At 42.0% G+C, this 19839-nt stretch overlaps 1 protein-coding gene and 2 long non-coding RNA genes across 3 annotated transcripts in view; 1 reads left to right on the top strand and 2 right to left on the bottom strand.

Moving 5' to 3' along the window:
- The window catches only part of Hsd17b12 (hydroxysteroid 17-beta dehydrogenase 12), a 127835-nt gene extending 126071 nt beyond the window's left edge, over window positions 1-1764 (bottom strand). Inside the window, exon 1 of the mRNA XM_085834632.1 lies at window positions 1483-1764. Coding sequence (XP_085690758.1) covers window positions 1483-1642 — 160 coding nt within the window. The 5' untranslated portion in view covers window positions 1643-1764. The remainder of the gene's footprint in view (window positions 1-1482) is intronic.
- LOC147005864 (uncharacterized) lies at window positions 1270-10024 on the top strand. The gene is made up of 4 exons (XR_015046508.1): window positions 1270-1354; window positions 3155-3204; window positions 3562-3653; window positions 9943-10024. It is a non-coding gene; the product is annotated as an uncharacterized LOC147005864 (long non-coding RNA).
- LOC147005863 (uncharacterized) overlaps window positions 4353-19839 on the bottom strand; it is an 82646-nt gene continuing 67159 nt past the window's right edge. The window contains exons 4-5 of the long non-coding RNA XR_015046507.1: window positions 10576-10722; window positions 4353-4916 (exon numbers count right to left, since the gene is read on the bottom strand). This is a non-coding gene — a long non-coding RNA (uncharacterized LOC147005863). The remainder of the gene's footprint in view (window positions 4917-10575; window positions 10723-19839) is intronic.

Below are 19839 nucleotides of genomic sequence, written 5' to 3'. Positions count from 1 at the left end.
ATAAAAAAACCCAAAACCCCAAACAATTGACCCCAACAATACTTCACTTCCATATGACACCTTGGTTCTCTCTCATATCCCAATGTTCTAGGTCAAATTTCTTTTCTAAATCTTACAGAAATGCTTCCCTAACTTGCCACTTTCCCTTTGGATGGAGCCAAACCTACCTTGAACATGGCAAACCCTTGACTTTCACTCTGCGTTTTAGACTGTACAAACAATTTACAATAATAAAGCTAAAGCAACATTGGGCTTTCTTTGCAAGTTTCATTTTATTGGATAACTGATTTCCTCTGGGATTACTGTTTCATTGACTTTAAAAAAATAAAAGTAAGCCGACAAACAACTTTTTCCAAGCTGACAACAAAGAAACTGACCAAGTCAATTGTGAAATTATATAATCTGAATCTTGATCACAGCGAGCACTTTTTCCCCAGGGACTATGAAAAGGGATTTTGAAAAGTTGCATAAAATCACTACTTGCCCCACATCAAGGAAAGGGGCTCACAAACTCATTTCTACTTGGAATATTTTCCCCTATTATTAGGGTGTTGTCCCAAAAGACTGTCTGTCTTTTCTAAGTCGTTTAAATGTTCTTTAATGAACAGAACAAACCTGAAAAGTAACGTGATTTCTGTCTTGTGTTTAGTCCGTAGGCAACCGCACCCCAAAATTCTATAAAATGTTTGAGTCGTGAACAGTGAGTTACAAAACACCAGAGAGCCACACATACATCATGATTACATGGGTGTTTGTTTTAAAGCCCTGCTCTCAAAAAATAGAAACAAAGGTGAGAGGGCTGAACTAGGATTTTCTCAACTTCTCTGATACGACCTTCGTTCTCATTTTTAAAACCTGTCACCTGAAAAGAACAAGGTTCGCGTGTTTTGGTCACTTTTTGTAAAACCATTTTCCCGCAAACTCTTGCAAAAAGTACTGAATGCGATACGAAGACTTGCCGTTTTCCCAGAACAGCGCTTCTTAGTCATTGAAACTCCAGAATAATTTATCAAGATTTCCTCCCACACGGCCTCCACCTCCCCCCTCCTCAAAAGGACTTGTTAAATTACATGAAACAAACCCAATTCAAGTAACTGGAGAATCAAGTTTCCCAAGATCGGAACTTCTGAAATCGTTGTCCCTGCAACCCTTCTTCCTATCTTCACCTATGCTCTCATCCATAGCACAGGGCCAGTTTTCAAGCCAAGTGAAAAACTTTATTTAAAAAAATTGATAAACACTGCAAGGGACACAGCGGACAATGCGCCTGACTCCGGCCGCCTGCCCAGAAGGGCTCCAACAGGACAAGTCCGGGGAGTTAAGAAAGGTCTCCTCCGTGCCCACCAGGCAGCAGGTCAGATCACCCACCCCGCCAGTGCGCTCAGGGTCTGGAGAAGTTTCCGCGCTCCAGAGCGGGCTCGCTGAGCGCGAGCGACAGGGGAACGAGGGCCATAGCGTGGTCGCGGCTGTGGTTCCACTCACCTGCCCATTCTCCGAGCCGCGGGCCGACCGAGGTCTCGTTGCCCACGCACCACACCTGGAAGGCCCTGAAGAGCGAGTACGAGGCTCGCAGGGCCAAGTAGGCAATGGTGCTCGCGCCCACCCAGTACAGGAAGCCGGCGGCCGGGGGAGCGCACTCCATGGCTCGTGACTAGGCCTCACTACTACGGTGAATGGGGAAGGAAAAAAAAAAAACGAATGAATGGGACGAGGAGGCGGTGCCGCCGTTACGGCGAAGACGCAGCGAATAGACTTGGCTCTTTGAACGCTTTAGGTCTAAGACCCGCCTACATAGTCATACCCATGTGGCTATTGGTGACTTCTCTTTCCTGTAAGCGTACTATGTTTCCTATTGGTTAGCCTCCGTTTCGTAGCCCCGCCCACACCCCCCTTAGGCGCGCTCAGAGCCGCATTTCCGTATTAAGACAGTGGCTCGCTCACAAGCCATTCAACGTTTGGCTCCGCCCACAAGCTTTACCTCGCACCACCGAAGCGCAGGGATCTCTCATTGGCAGAGGCGGCCCTTACGACTGCGGAAGGCTGCGCGCTGATTGGCCAGTGATACCAAACTGAGTTTAGCTCACAATTCAGGAAGGAATGGAACCGGAAAGGGAAGAATGTAGTAGAAGTCCGGAAGGAGCAGGAGTAGTGCTTGTGTTTACTTTTCGGATGAAGGCTTACGGTTCCCCTTTGTCTGCGGAGCACGCTTTCGCTCCATTTTCTGAATGACTGCCTTAGCTCCCACAATGAACTTTATACTTGTTCCCAATAATTCGGATTTCCAGAAAACTCTACTATGTAGTAGCGTTAACAGTTGTAAGATGAATAAAAAGTATCCTACAAGAACAGAGCTTATGGAACAATTCTGGGAAACTCAATTTTTTTACTGGACCCGGTCCAGTAAAAACCAGAATCATTTTATTTTTGTTTTGTGGGAGGATATTAAAGAGATATTTGTGTCTTTTGACTGTAAGACTATCAAAACAATAAAATCAAAACAGGAACCAATTCACCCCCATCGAGGGACTTCATGCTGGGGTAAAAGAAAACCTAAAACGTGGACAAACACTTCCAGAACACCTTACAGGGGAGGCAATGAGGGGCCAGTGATGAGCTGGCTGGACCACACTCTGACTTGCTTAGATTTATGTTACTCTGGCTCATTCTAAAACCATAACTGCACATCAGAACCTAAAACATGGCTTTGGTGGAAGGTATTGGGTCTCTTTATAACTTTTCCCAAATCTTTCTTTTCTTTTCTTTTCTTTTCTTTTCTTTTCTCTTCTTTTCTTTTCCTGCTGTTCTGCACTATTAATTTGACTGTTTTAGCTGACTTAGGAAGGACAGGTGACCGAAACTCACTTGTTGATGCACAAGCTGTGCCCCTGACTCTGAAAAAGGCCTTATGCTTGAGCAGCAAACACTTTACCCACCAAGCAATTTCCCCTGCCCTGAAGGGAAGTTTTAAGGGGACACAAAAATCTGATCTCTGGAAGAGCGTGGAAGTACTTCAGCAAAGTTCCAGGGGACAGGGAGACAGACATAAAGTAAACAAATGGAGTCGCTGTTCAGGCTCTACTTAGAGGTCCAGGAGCTCATTCAATATCTCCACTCAAGCTCAATACATTTATTGTTTGTTTTTGTTTTGAGACAGGATGTCAAATATCCTAAGCTGCCTCTACCTCCCAAGGTTTGAGATTCCAGGTATGTGACACCATTTTTTTTTCTTACTTCAGTGCTGGGGATTGAACCCAGAGCTTTACACATGCTAGTCAAGTAATGTATCAACTGAGCTCGTTCTCAAATCAAGCTTAATATATTTAAAAATAAAACTCCACACCTGCCCTCATATGCCTCTTCTGGTGGCTGAAACAGCAATGCCACTCACAGGCTCCTATGTTTGAAGACTTGGTCTGCAGTTAATAGAACAGTGAGGGAAGGATTAGGGCGTGTGCCCTTGTTGGAGGAGGTGTGTCATTGGGGGTGGGCTTTGAGGTTTCAAAAGTCCATGCCATTCCAACTTAGCACACTCTCTCTCTCTTCCTCTTGCTTGTGGACCAGATGTGAGCTCTCTGCTGCTTCTCCAGAGTCATTCGTGCCTGCCTGCTGCCATGTTCCCTGCTATGTTGTTCATGGACTTGCCCTCTGAAACAGTAAGCAAGCCTCTAATTAAATGCTTTCGTTTATAAGTTGCTTTGAATATGTTGTCTCTTCCTAGCAATAGAACAGTCACTAAGACACATCTTTACTTTTTCTTCCCCCTCTCCTTAGCTGAACCACTATTCATGATTTCTCCGAGATGCAAAACCTCGGGCTTGCCCTTCTTTTCTATTAAATTTTCATAACCAGTTCTACTTGTTCACCCTGTAAACAAAATATACCATGACAGATTTCTTAGCTCTGTTACTGCCAACTAATGCAAATCTCAAGTGTTTTTATCCTAGAATATGGGAAAACGCTTCATTATTAGTCTCTCAGAAGCTGTCTTGGCAAACAACTATTGTTGCTGTAGAATTTCTTTTAAACAATATATAAGAAGCTGGGTATAGTGTTTCATGACTTTAATATCATCATTCTGGAGCCAGAGACATTTAATTTTTGTGAGTTCAAGGCCAGCCTTGTCTATATAGTAATACCTTGTTTGAAAAGAAAGAAAGAAATGAGGAAAGAAAGAAAGAAAGAAAGAAAGAAAGAAAGAAAGAAAGAAAGAAAGAAAGAAAGAAAGGAAGGAAGGAAGGAAGGAAGGAAGGAAGGAAGGAAGGAAGGAAAAGAAAGGAAGAGGAGAAAGAAAAGAGAGGAAGGAAGGAAGGAACAGAAGACATAGAGAATCAAACACAACCACATTGGGACTTCAGAATCATTTATTTAAAATATTTAAAGTTGAAAATAGTCTTTAATGTAAGCAACATGAATTAACAGCATTTCATTGTAATAGTACATAAAGATTTCCATTGAAGTTCATTGGCAGTTTTTCTACATTTTGGTACAAATTTCTACAAATCCATATTCAATTTTCACAGCAAAACCAGGAGTACTAAACTGCATAAAAGAAATTTTCATAATTAGGAAACTCTATAGAAGTTGGATGTTTTTAAGAATATTATCATAGCTTAACAATTGAGACAAGAGCCCAAGTCTTCATTACCTGTTCTTAACAGCTCTGTCATCCACTGCACTATCTGATCTTCAGCTGAATATAGTTCAACACATTGAATTTGGTTGTTGCTCTCGGCAGGAGCTCATGTGCCCTAGGCTGACCCTAAACCCCTTATACCTGAGCTTCTGGTGCTCTGCCCCCAGCTCCTGAGTGCTTGAATCCCATGTGTGTACCAGTTCCTTCTGTGCTGGGGAAGCACTCTGCCAACCAGGTGGACATAGGGAGCTTTGGTTCGATTCTCACATCCAGTTGTCAAATCCTGGGTTGAGAGAAAAGAAAATGTTCTGTGATGAACAAACTAATTTAAAATAAATACTACTTTTAGCATTAGGTTAATTAGAAGTTAATATTTGGCTTCCTTAAACAGAAACACATTACCATAAGAATATTGTGTGTTTCATGTCAAGTGTTTTCCTGTGCGTCACTGCATTCAGACACATCAGCCCCACTCATGTCACAAAGAAGCCAGCTCTTTAGTAAGCCTTTTTCTGCAAGGACCCCTAAACGCCATGGTCTAGCTCGAGAAACACATCATCTTGAGAGCTCATCTGAAGGTCCAGCAGGGATGGGCAGCTGTTCACAGGCCTTTGACTAGAGTCAGACCTACTTAGCCTGCTCTTTTCTGACGGGAAACAGAGGAGGAGTGTATCTATCTGGGAGAGACAAAAGGTAGGGGAGAGGGTCTGGGAGGAAAGGAGGGAGAGGAAACTGCCAGTCATTATGTAATGTATGAGAGAAGACTAAAAAAGTCAGACCTCCTTTATCAGAGAAACTCATGCTCTTCCATCATGCCCACAACTTCTGGAGGGAAGGAGAAGAAAGCATTAGCCTGGCCAACGAGATCAGCACTGCGATTAGCCTGGCACTCACTGGGTGACATGTCACAGCCAGATCCCACAAGACATTCTGCACCTAAAAACTTCAGGGCTCTTTCTGCTCAAACAGAACTTGAGCTCAATTCATGGCCACTTCTATAAACATGGTCTTCAAATAAAACATGTTGACATCAGCCCATTTGATACAACTTTAAAGATAGTGAGATGGCTCAGCGGGTAAAGATGCTTGGTACCGAGCCTGATGCCCTCAGATTCCCTCAGACCCACATGATGGCAAGAACCAACTCCTAAGGCTGCCCTCTGACCTACACAAATATGCCACATGCCACACACACACACACGTAAATAAGTATAATAAATAAATAAATAAAAATACAGCTTTAATAGCTCCCTTATTTTTTCAATTCACACGCTCATAAAGACTTAAATAGAACAGAAAAGTGTGCCAAGCCATTTACCACCTTTCCTGGTTGGTAGCTGACGTGTCTTGACATACCAGTCTTGCCCCCGCAATCACTTTACTGTATTGTATCACCAGATTTAATAATCACTCCAGCTATCTTAAAAAAAAAAAAAAAATCAGTGCCACAGTTAAAGCAGCTGCAACTAGGTGAAGGGGAAGCAAACAGTGACGCTTTAGCCAGACCAAACCTGCAAATGTTAGGACAGTTCCACAAGCAAACACAGAAACTACAGAGGGACGTGTATTCTTTGCCTCCCTTCACTAAATGCTCATGTTCACGATGGACTCGGCGTCTGCTGATGGATTCTTTTCCCCTCCCAAAGAATCTTGTTAATTTGATTTCTATTTGGTCTCCTCCTTTTCTCTCTCTCTATTTTCCTGGTAAATATATTTGATGCATACAAAAAGATTGCAAAAATGTTTATCCGTGGGCATGGTGGTGTTTGCACAGTACTTAGGAGGTTGAGACAGAGGGGTCGAGAGTTCGAGGTCAGCTTGAGGTAGATAATGGAGCTCTGTCTCAGACCAAAGAGAAAATGTCATTTGTAAAGCCAACTGTAATAGAAAATGGCAAACCACCCACCCAAGAACTGTCCTAAACACACTTTTTATCACAAATATGTATATTTAGATGTCTAGAAAGAGAGAGAGAGATACAGAAACATAACACTGATTAATTTGTTTTATTTTTAACTTTTGCTTCATAAAGTATCATATAGTGGATGCCGGGGCATCAGTCCAGCTCTCCCTTACAGGCCTAGGACATTTCCTCTCCCATTAGTCAGTGTTGGTTGTTGAAGGCCCACAGCTGTGTCCCTCCATGCGTTGAGCATTATCCTTGGCCAGCAGAGCTGCCTCACCCCCTCCTCGATGGGAGCTTGTACTCAGTGACTGGTAGATGCAGACAAATTCAAGTCTGAACCCTTTGTTTTGTGTATAGATACTTCTGAAAAGGCCTCCCAGCTGCAGGGCTCCATGTCAGATTACCTGAGGCCTCTATTGGAAATGGTCTCAGTTCAGCTTCTTCAGCTTAATCCTTCTTCCCTCGCTGACTTACAGCTGCTGTCCCCAGAGCACTCCATAATAGATCTTGAGCAAGCAAATCTCAACCTTACAATCTGTTCCCTGAAAGACCTGTCCCTGTCATTGGTTGCAATGTCTCCTCAGAAGACCTGGCCACCTTCCAATTACAGTTAAACCAGCTACAACTGGTTACAATAGATATTCCTATTTGGCAATAGGGTCTTTGGGAATATAAAGAAGTTGTGATGGTTTTATACTGGGTACAGATAGCTTTAAATCCTACCAGCCCTCAGAGAGAGTCAGATATGAAGCAATACAGAGAGGTAGAGAGAAAAGAGCCAAGTGTTAATAGAGGCCGAGTATAGAGGAGCAGCCTCGAGCCAAGGAGAGCTAAAGATTGTTGACAACTGCACTGCAAAAGCCTAGGAAGAAGAAAAGAAGAGAGTGTGTGTGTATGTGTGTGTGTGTGTGTGTCTGTCTGTCTGTCTCTTTCTCTCTCTGTTTCTCTGTGTCTGTATCTGCCTCTGTGAGTGTTCGTGTGTGTAAATCAAAGATCATTACCAAGTACCTGCCTCCCTCACTCTTCAGCTTAGTTTTTGAGGCTGATGAATGTGCTCCAGGTCTGCCTGACTGCTCTCCCCAGGGCTGGAGTTATAGGCATGCCCCACACCACCCATGTTTTACATGGATACTAGGAATCTGCACTGAGAGCCCATGCTTGGACAGCAAGCACTTCACCAACGGACTCATCTTCCCCACCCAGGAAATGTCTACCCCTTGATGTTGTATCTGTCCTGGCAGAAAGGAAGTTACTTTAAAGAGACACATGTGTCTCTCTCTTGCCTAACAGATTACAGCTCAGTAGTCTATTGGAACTATTCACTATTAAAACAATGGTCACCACGAAATTGGGGTCACCCCTGGAATATCAGCTAGAAAGAAAAGGCAGAAGTGTGATGCCTGTCAAAAGGGAACTCTTTTCCTAGGACAAGTTGCCAGACAACCTTGTAAGAGAGACTGGAGCAGAGACAATGATGGGTCAGAGGTGGATGGGACCACACCCAGACTTGAAATGCTTAGCTATCCATACTTCTTACCTTCTGTTAAAACTTAACCCTCAGGACCCCAAAGATGCATTTGGAGGGTCAATTAGACCACTTTGTTTCTCTTTCAAAGACCACATCAAATGAATATTGTCTCTGCTTTTCAGAATTGCTTGTCTCTTTAATTGAAGTTTTGACCAGGGTTGCTGGTCCTTGCTTTGTTGGGGATACCAGGTGCTTTAATCCGAACACTCTGGTAACTAGTGTTTGGATATCGTTTGCCCCAACATGCTCTATGCAGACACCTTGATTTCAGTCTACCATACCCAGTTTCTAGTCTCTAGACCTGTAATAAGCATGTGTGGTATTGGTTTAAGCCACTAATCTGTGATCAATAAAGTTGAAAGTCATGTGTGTTTGTATGTACTCAAAACATAGAGCCCTTTCCGTGAAGTCCCCAGATTCCATTCTATGACAAGGTTTCCTTTTCTTAAAAACACTCACACACACAATTTTTTAATGTATGAGTGTTTTGCTTGCACATATGAATGTGTGCCATATCTGTGCCTGGTGCCCTAGGAGATCAGAAGAAGGTATTTGATCCTCTGGAACTGGAATTACAGATAGTCATGAGCCACTATGTGGTGTCAGGTCTTGACTTAGAGTTGACCCCAATGGCTTTGGCATACTCAATGTTATACAAGTTCAGAAGGAAAGAACAATACTAGCACATGGATAACAGCTGTTAGACGCCTGGAAATAAAACCTCACAGCCTCTGGTTCAGTGAGAGAGGAACTTCCTTTTCCTTATGTTTATGTGTGCACCGTATATGCACGTGTGTGTATGTGCAGAGGCCAGAGGTCTATGTCAGGAGTCTTACTTGATTGTTCTGCACCCTATAGGTTGAAGCAGGGTCTCTCTCTCACTTGAACCCAGAACTTACTGATTTGGCCTGTCTAGCCAGCCCTCTTGCTCCAGAGATCCTCTGTCTACACCTCCCACACGCGGGCCACCAAGATCATTAAGTGTTTATGTGGATGCTGGCGATCAAGTCTTCATACTTACTTGAGCACAAGTGCTTTAACTGCTGAGCCATCTCCCCAACCCCTATAAAAACTGGTTTTTAAAAATCAGTATTTAAGTAATTCTACGGTATTGGTTTCTATTTCCAACCTATATGCAGGCTCAGATAAAGCTCAGAAATTATCTTATTGGTGACTAGTTCCATATCTCATTATCCCTGCATATCATGTGTGTTTATTAAGGCTACAGAGGAACACTCTCTGGGAAAGTTCCACAGCATGGATCTATTTTTGGTCTGATTTACAAGAAGAGCAAGAGACGTAACGTCGATGTTTTCACCAAGTCCTTCTGAATAAGCTACTCATTTGTCATTTCATGAGTGAGATATTTTAATCATTTAGATGGTAATGTTCAGAAAAGACTTGCTTTCCAAAGACTGCTTCTTATTCATAGAAGAGGGGAGATAAGCTGGTCTTAACATATGAAATGGTGCTGCTATAGAAATCTAATTCACTGAAAATTTATAGAGAGGGAGAAAAACAAAGATTATGGACAGATCACAATTTTGAATACAGTTCGCAAGTACGTAGAAAACATAGCTCAGTGGATACATGTGTCTGCTGCACAAACATGAGGAATGAGTTCAAATCCTCGCATCCATATAAAAAAGCACATACACGCCACACATATAACCACAAAAAATAAAAATGATAAATAAAAATCTATTAACAATACTTCTTTAGCTTCAAAAACTTAGCTGATACTCAAAAAGATTTCCAATTGTTTTAATATTTCCTATGCCATCTAGATTCCTTCTTGCTGTTCTGGAGTCTGCCAACATTGGGGGGGGGGCATCATTATACTTCCTTAATTCTGAGACCACAATCTCTTGACAGACAAATCCAAGACCGTCCAGGCTTTCATTGCCCATGGAGTGGATATTCAAATGATATGCAGATAACGTCTTCCTTTGCCTGCCTGCAGGTGAGAACATGCAATGATCTATGTGGTCCATAGACTCCTGAACACCTGCTCAGGAGTCGCTCCACCAGCAGGTGGGAACATCTGCCTGCTTACTGGATGTGACATTCTGACCTTGTCCATTACATTCCCCAGGGAATCTACTGTGGTTCCAATTTAAATGTAATCACATTTCTGCCCTTGTTCAAACCTCATATCCAGTCTCCTCTGCTTTAAGATATAAACCGAGTCTTAATCTAATAGGAGGAGAAAAAAAATTTTTTTGAGATCTCACTAGTAGCCCTGGCTTCCATGAGACCAGGCTGGTTTTGAATTCATAGAGATAGACCTGCCTCTGCCTTCCGAATGCTGGGATTAAAGACATGTCATCAGTTAAGTTTTATATACATTAGAGTGGTTAATTTTTTTAATTTTTAAAAAATATACCATTTATTATGCTCTTATATTAGTGTAGACCCTGAATTTAGTGCTATGGAAGATACAAAAACCCAGAATCACCATTCTTTTTGGTTTTATTTATTTTTATTTCATATGCACTAGAGTTTTACCTGAGTGTAAGTCTGTGTGAGGATGTCGGATCCTCTGGAACTGGAGTTACAGACAGATGTGAGCTGCCATGTGGGTCCTGGAAAGTGAACCTGGATCCTCTGGAAGAGCAGCCAGTGCTCTTAACTGCTAAGCCATCTCTCCAGCCCCTAGAGTGGGTTTTATAATAAAGGAAATCAATGATCTTGTTGCTAAAGAATTTGTGTCTAAAATTTTAATCTCATCCATTTCCTATGGGAAGAAAATTATATATTGATGTACTGTATCTTTAAATATTTAAATATCACAAAATCCCACTTAATCCTTATTTATTAATGAGAGAATAAATTGTTTATTAGTCTCTGCCAGTTTGAAAATAAATAGAAAAGCAAAAACTAGGTCTGGGGAGAAGGCTTAGTGATGTGTCCATTTGACAGGCGTGAGAGCCTAAATTCAGATCCTCAGGACACAGAGAAAAGGCCCCTCGGCAGTAGACATCTGTAATCTGTAAACTGGGGCCACTGTAGAGGCAATCAGGTCCCTGAAGCTTGTTGACCAGCCTATTTCAAAGAATGAACAAAACTTTCAATTCCTTGGGGTAAGAAATACAGAAGAGCAGGAAACAGTGGGATGAATTCCATTCCTCAGACACGCATCTCGGTGCTATTAGTCTTGTTAGTTAGTTGCTGTGTAGCAGTATTACAAAGTGCTGGGCAAGCAGAACTCTGTGAGTTTGAGGATAGCCTGGTCTATAAAGCAAATTCCAGGACAGCTTGAGTGTAAATTTAATTTTTCCAAATATATTTTTAATGACAGCTAGTAAACATTTTAACTAGCCAATTTAACTGAGGTAGCCATTTTAACTAGCCATTTTAGCTAGCCCTTCTAGCCAATCACCCATCAGAGGTAGTGGAAAAGAAAGGATACTGGGGAAGTGGACCTGTTCAAAATGGGTTCTTTAGAGCAAATCCCATCTGTGTTGTCTGGAAATCAAAAGTTCATTTAGTTCACAAGTTAGTGGCAGCAGCTTGCTCCACTAGCAAACACTTCACGGGCACACCAGCAGTTCTAGAGTCAGGATAGCAAACATGAATCCACAGCGGTGGCACTATCTAGCAAAGACAGTCAGGCCTCAGCCTAGGCACAAGTCAGCAGGAGGGACCAGCAGGAAAGCCAGGAAAAGCTCTCAGCTGTGCTTCTCTCATGGTATTGAAGACCAGTGAAGACACAAGACCAAAAAGCCCTGTACAGCTAGATTTATAAGCAAGCTAAGCTCAACCTTTATCACTGTTCATCGAATTTTTTATATTTCCTCCAAATATCACATTCTCCACAGGTCTTACCTCAGCACGTGCCTCTGTCTCAGCTGACATCATTCTGCCAATCAGCCCGAGGCTGAGGAAGCAGCAAGAAGCCTTGGCACACCACCAGAAGTTTCTTGGTACGTCTCTCTATGGAGTCCCAACAAGTGGATCTCAACTATGCAGTGTAAGGCGGGGCAATACATGTGTGCTATGAGTGAAGAATCCTTCATCACATGTCCTTTTATTGCTTGTTTTAGCAGAACATTCTTTTTCCTGTATCTGCTTCAATGAAATGTTCCTTCACGTGTTTGTCCTAGCAAAACACCATCCAAAATAACTGACTTTCCAAAGAACTTGGTTTCCACTCCACAAGAGCTACATAATAGAGACCCTGTCTCAAAAAACAAACAAACAAAAAAAACTTAAAAAAGAGGAAAGAAGGAGGGAGAGAGGGATGTAGGAAGGGAGGAAAAGGAAGGAAGGAAGGAACAAAGGAAACCAGTTCTCAGCTTCCCTCTCTATGCTGGGATTTTGTCTAGCCTGAGCAGGTATTTCGCATGTTGTCACAATCCCTGGGAGTTCATATTGCAACTACCCTTTTGTGTCTCAAACAGTCTTCCTGATACCATCAACCACCTCTGGCTCTTGTAATCTGGACATTTTTGTTTTGTTTTTCAAGACAGGGTTTCTCTGTGTAGCCCTGGCTATCCTGGAACTCACTCTGTAGACCAGGCTGGCCTCGAACTCAGAGATCCACCCGCCTCTGCCTCCCAAGTGCTGGGATTAAAGGTGTGCATCATCACCTGACTTTGGACAACATTCTTTATCAGATAATTTTCCATATGTGTGGTTTGCCTTTCATGTTCTTAACAGAACATAATCAAAACATAATTTTGGTTGTTTTTAACTTTGATGAAGTCCAATTTATTTTTTGCTACAATTCTTGCTTTCTATGTCTGATTGAAGACTTTGCATAAGTTTATGAATTTCTAAATTTTTTTTTAGCTTTTACGATTAGCTGTGTGACCATTTCAAGTTAATCCGTGAATACATCATAAGTACACACACAGTACAGGGGTCTTTTCCTCTCATGTGGACCAAGATTTTCTGGCAGCACTTGTTGAACAGGATTATCTTCCCCTACTCACTTGCCTTCACATTGGTGTGAAATCCCTTGGTGCTAGATGCATATCTCCATTTTGTTACTACTGGCTGATTTATACATCCACCATCCTGTAAGAGCCACGGTGTCTTGATTACTTCAGAAATTAAGTTTCAAAGGGAATCTTAAAACCAGGTAATGTTAAACTCTCCAACTTGTTTTGACTACATTGGAGATTTTGAACTTCTACCCATAATTTTAGAATCAGCTATTTTATTTCATAAAACTATGTAGACCAGGAGACATTTTGATTGGGACTGTTAATGGGTCTTTATAGATTCATGAGAAAAAGCTGCAGGCTCCCCAGTTATGAGTCTCACCGTGCACGAGCATAGTATGTCTTTCATTACATAGGTACCCGTTCCTCTTAGCAATTTCACTTTCACTGTACAAGTCACATGACCAGGGCAACTCTAATAAAGGACAACATTTAATTGGAGCTGGTTCACAAGTTCAGAGGTTCAGTCCAGTATCATCAAGGCAGGAGCATGACAGCATCCAAGCAGGCATGGCACTGGAAGAGCTGAGAGTTCTACATCTTCAGCCAAAGGAGGCCAAGAACAGACTGTCCTCAGGGAGCTAGGAGGATGGTCTCGAAGCCCACTCCCACAATGACACATCTCCTTCAACAAGGCCACAACTCCTAATAGTGCCACTCCCTGGGCCAAACATATTCAAATCACCACACTGAAGAATTTCATATTTCTTAAAGAATTATCTATTCTATGTATGTAAGTACACTGTCACTATCTTCAGACTTAACAGAAGAGGGCATCAGATTTCATTACAGATGGTTGTGAGCTACCATGTAGTTGCTGGGAATTGAACTTGACCTCTGGAAGAGCAGTGCTCTTAACCTCGAGCCATCTCTCCAGCCCAGAATTTCATATTTTTATTGGTGCAATTTTAGTGGTTTTGGTTTCTTGTGAGAATTAGGAGCATTTTAAAGGACTTGATACAATCCTCAGTAAAGGTTGTAACAATTTCCAAACCCTACAGCATGAACACTTTGGCCATGTTTTCCCATGGGCCTCAACGTAGCTGTTCCAACGTGTCTGATATATCTATTGGAACAGTCTCTTGCCAAACACTCTCATGTACACTTAAAATGTACACTGATAGTATTAAACAATTGGTTCCATTTATTATTTCTGCTAAACACTATTTTTAAAATACATACTTACCTTATCTATATGTGCAGATCTGAGCACACCACACATACACAATATGTATACCAGATGTACACATGTGTGCAGGAATCTGATCTGCAGAGTTATAGGCAGTTGTGGGTTGACATGTGGGTGCTGGGAACCCAACCCAGGTTTTCTGGAAGAGTCATCTGTGCTATTAACCACTGAACTATTGCTCTTGTCCCACTATTTCTAAAAGGCCATATATTGTGAATATACATGGTCCTCTTTTGCTTCTACCAGATGCATGGTACTATATACACATCCACTATATTAGATCTGTAAAACTCCACAGTGGTGAACCGCATGTTAGAGCTAAGCCTCTTCTGTCAACACTGTGATACTTATCATTGTATTTTTCTCTTTTTCCTTCTCTACCCCACCCCCACCCAACCCCCCACAAGATAGGGTTTCTCTGTGTAGCCCTGGCTATTCTGAAACTCCCTCTGTAGACCAGGCTGACTTCTCAGAGATCCATTTGCCTCTGCTTCTGCCTCTGCCCCTGCCCCTGCCCCCTAAGTGCTGGGATTAAAGGCACCACTACTGCCTGGCTGCGCCAGGAAGGCCTGGAACAGACTATATAGACCAGGTTAGCAACCCACCTACCTAGGCCTCCCAAATCCTGGAACAATAGGTATGAATCACTACCCTGATCCTCCATGTGTGTTTTGGTATATTTTTATTTTTGTGTATAGGTGTTTTATTTGCAAATGTTTTGTGTGACATACATGTGGTACCCAAGAAGGTCAGAAGAGGGCACTGGACAGTTGTTAGCTGCACATAAGTGCTGGGAATAGAACCTGGTCCCTCTGGAAGAGCAGCAGGTAAGCCATCTCCAGCACCTCTCCAACTCTATAGAACACATCTTCAAATAGATTAGAGGAGTTAACACATGTTGATTTACTTTTTAAAATGTTATGCTAGGATAAAAAAAAATCATGTGCCGCAAAAATTAGTGTGGAGCCAGCAAGATGCCTCAGCAGATCAAAGCACTTGCTTCATAAGCATTGGCAGGAGTTCAATCAACAGGACCCATGTTAAAGGAAAAATAGCCAACTGTGGCATGGACCAGAAGTTCCCAGCATTCCTAGGAGATGGGAGGTGGAGACAAGAGAACCCCCAGATCAGCTCTCCTACAGTACAAGGCACAGGGGAAACAGGGGATCGCTTTCCTACATACTAGAAAGAGAACGGATTCCCGGAAATTGATTTCCACATGTGCACTGTGGCACACATGTGCCTGAACTCATACACCACACACAACAAAAGTTTAAATTGGTATGAAATAAGATTAATATGAGCTATGTCAGATTTTACCAAGGAATAGGTCATTACATACATACTTGAAAAAAAAAACTCCATTATGCGATATTAACATAGAAAATTTATCAGAAAAAAAATGTAAAGATGTGTCATCTGTGTGTGTCCAGAGGCCGCAGTGCGGTGCCTGATTCATTGGACCTCCAGCTATGCTGCTTGTGAAAGGCCCAAAGTGAGTGCGGGAGCCAAACTCCAGTTTCTAAAGACGAGTGTTTTGACCTCTGAGTCTTCTCTCCAGACTCTGGAAAATAATTCTAGCAAATGTTTCCGAATAGTTTAAAAATCACTGTATTCATTTTAACCCTTTAGTTAAATGGGCCCTTTTCCCTGATACACTGCATGTATTCTGTACCTTTGGGCACTAATGAAACATAAAAACCTGGCCACTCTTTTAACACAATCTCATTGAAAAATATATAGCTTCCTCATAAACAAAACTAAAACTCCCTGCAAACATTGAAAAGTATGGACTTAGGGGTTTCTTCTAAACTATGAAAGCAGTTCACAAACACTGTTAGATTAGCAAGCATACAGAGCCACTTTATCCTGTTATGAATTGAGGATTTTAATTTTATTTTATTGGGTACTGTGTACCCAAGTACAGGTGCCTATAGAGGCTACAGGTGGCTCCGAGTGACCCAATGTGGGTACCTGAAATCCAGTCCTCTACAGAAGCAGTATCTGCTCTTAAGCAGGAGCTGTGGCTTCGGTCTCATTCACTGATTTAAATTTAACTTTAAAAACTTTTATTGGCGAGTGCGTGCGTGTGTGTGTGTGTGTGTGTGTGTGCACGTGTATGCGTGTGTGCATGTCCATACACTTAAGTGGAAGTCAAGGGAGAAACTGTGAGTTTTGTTTGTTTCTGCCTAGCTGACTTTTCCATTCAACTTTCTACTTCAGTACAGTTTTACTGTCCCAGAACTTAAATGATGACTGGGTGTGATGTTCCACACTTGTGATCCCAGCTCTAGAGGCCGAGGCAGGAGGATTGCCACAAATTTGGGGTCAACCTGGGTCTATCCTTTCACCACGTGGTTGCAGAAACTGAAATCAGGCTTGGTAGCAAGTACCCTTATCTACACTGAGCCATCTTGATGACTAAAGTCACGATTTCTTACATCATCCTAATAAATCTCCACAATCTACTTATTTCATGAGTGTGAGGCAAGAAGTCCTTTCAAATCCTTTGTATACTAATGTGTCATAGGTGTATGTCCCAGTACGGGGGTAGCACACCCGTCCATGTGAGTCCATGTGTGCACAGACAGGGTGGGATCTTTCAAGTAACCCTTAGTTCACTATTTCAGATAAACTGGTTGTAAGTGGGCCCTGTGATCCACCTGTGACTGGCTTTCTATGTGGATGTTAGAAATCTGAGTTCAGGCCTCTCTGCTTGTGCAGCAAGCCCTTTACCTCATAAGCCCCACCCCCTCGGTCTTTAGACTTCCTTTGAAAAAGGCAAGCTGTACATCTGTCTTCACAGTGTAACGTCTACATTGCAGAAAAGGAAACCACAGCTTTCTATCCCGAATTTTCTTTCTTTTCTTTTTATAGACCAAACTCTTGTAAGACTTAGCAAAGTCACTGACTCATGTTTTTTTCCTAGAATAAAACACTTAAAGCCTTTTAAGTATAAAAATATAAGAGGACGAGAATTCCTCATTAATGTCGTCATGTTCCTATGACGAATGTTTTTTAAGCAGTCAAAGCACATGATTTTGGGGAAACAGTGATTTAATAAGATCATAATAAATATATCATTTAAATGTCATCTAAATGTTGTTCTTTTGTGACAATTATACACTCTGTAACCCAGGTTGACCCCAAATTTGTGGCAATCCTCCTGCCTCGGCCTCTAGAGCTGGGATCACAAGTGTGGAACATCACACCCAGTCATCATTTAAGTTCTGGGACAGTAAAACTGTACTGAAGTAGAAAGTTGAATGGAAAAGTCAGCTAGGCAGAAACAAACAAAAATGATCGTTTATGGTCTTTGTTAGTGGTAATGCAGATGCATGCCCCCTCACTTTCTTACCTATGGGAATGAATCAGTATCTCTTATCTACATTGTATTTTGAAAGTAACTTGTTTGGATCTATCCTGCCCATTAAAATTATGCCACTCTGCCTTGAAAAAATAAGACCCTAGCTGGAAATGGAGGTGCATGCCTTTAATCCCAGCACTGGCAGGCAGAGGCAGGGAGATCTCTGAATTTAGGGCCAGCCTAGTCTACAAGGCGAGTTCTGAAAGCCAGGGATACATAGAGAAATCCCGAAAAACCAATGCTGCTGCTGCTGTTGATGACAATGATGGGGATGGTGCTCAGCAGACCAAACTTATTCTGTTCTGGAAATGCATACTGGAGAACCAACAAATAAAGTACATTAGAGAAAGCTTGAAAAAAATTATCTTCAGGCCTGACCAAACTTTTGACGCTAATGTGATTCAGTGCTGTCATCTACAAAGTTCACACTCAAGGACTGCACAATTGTGTTATCAAAAACAAAACAAACACCTGCCAAAAAACAAAACAAACAAACAAAAAACCCCAAAACCCTCATACATGGGAGGGGTTTGACAACACTCTCCATTTCAGAGTACTGCAATCTGGGGCCAGCAAAGTAGCTCACTGGGTAAAGTGCTTACAAGTCTCCTGACCTGAGCACAATCCATGGAAGCCACATAAAGGGAGAGAACTGACTCCACAAAACCATCTCTGACTTGCATGTGTGCAACATGGCACATGTAAGCTCACCACCATATACACACACAGAGATACACACAAAGACATATGCACACAAACACCGAGACACACACACACACCTAGACACACAGAGACACACATACAAACATACACACCTACAGACACACAGAGACATAGACACACATACACACAAATTTATAAGAGTACTGAGATTTTTAAGCCAAATATGTTAAACTTAAGGAATCCATATGTAGCTATACAAATGGCAATAACCAATTATTTTTCAAATAATATAAATGAAAACTAAAGATCAGGTTCTAAATGGGTGTTGAATGATCTTGTTATGCAGTTTTGACACTCATATTCATAGATGGGCTGAGGAGATAGTTCAGAGTTTGCCATGCAGGTTGAGGGTCACAGTTTAGAGTCCCCAGAATCTACAAGGTGACCTGCCTGTAAATCCAGTGCTCTGGAGACAGACACAGAGGACTTGAGGGAAGTTGATTAGCTAGACTCTCCAAATCAGGGCGTTCTGGGGTTCATATTAGGGAATCCTACCTTGGTATATAAGGTAGGAACAGTAGAGGAAGACATCGTACATCAACGTCTGGCCTCCGTACACACGTAAACCCACGCATTTAAATGTGTGCACACATATGCACATAAAAATGTTCACTGATCCACATACATGAATAAACTACTTATTCTCAGAAACTAAACCATTGCATTGAGGAAAACAAGACATTATAAAGGCCTGACTCCAGGCCCCAGATTGTACTCCAGGCCCCTTCCTACTGCCCATTCATCTTGGTTATAGTGATAAATGGAAAAACTAAGTATTTGTCATCTTCAAAAGTTTGTTTGTTTGTTGTTTTGTTTTTCGAGACAGGATTTCTCTATATAGCTCTGGCTGTTCTGAAACTCTATAGACCAGGCTGGCCTTGAACTCAGAAATCCGCCTGCCTCTGCCTCCCAAGTGCTGGGATTAAAGGCGTGCCCCACCACTGCCCAGCAAGGTTTTACTTTTTAAAAATCATAAAAATGTACATGTGTGCATGTACACATGCCAGTGTCACATGAGGACAGGTTCCTGGATGGCCAGAAGCATCAGATCCTGGAGCTGGAGTTACAAGCTGTCCACTGCCGATGCTCAGAACCAAACTCAAGTACTCATGTTTTGTGGGAGAGCAGCCAGTGCTCCTAGCTGCTAAGCTATCTCTTCAGATCCTGGATTTCTTTTTTTGAAAAACAGTAGACTTTTCTAAAGCTTATATTTATAAGATATTGGTTAGGAAAATTACCCTTTGAGGGCGCTGATAGTTCATTGGGTGAAGATGTTTGCTACCAAGCCTGATAACCTGAGTTTGAACCCTGGGACCCATATGATGGAAGGAGAGAACATCCACAGGTTGTCCTAACTCTGCTCTAAACGAACACCCACCCCCCACACACAGGTAAAAATGTAACTAAATATATTAATCTTTGGTGTTATTTCACACTAAAAGAAATTTTGGTGAAGCCATGTGAAACTTTTAATTCCAAGCAAGTGTGTACAGCCTTAAGGACTATAAACGGAAAATATAAGTAGGTCTTACAATATTTTCTTT

The sequence above is a fragment of the Mus caroli genome, unplaced genomic scaffold (assembly GCF_978045245.1).
Source record: "Mus caroli unplaced genomic scaffold, Mus_caroli_1 scaffold_2, whole genome shotgun sequence".
NCBI lineage: Eukaryota > Metazoa > Chordata > Mammalia > Rodentia > Muridae > Mus > Mus caroli.
The sequence above is the reverse complement of the archived record's forward strand: the minus strand, read 5'-3'. Positions and strand labels throughout refer to the sequence as shown.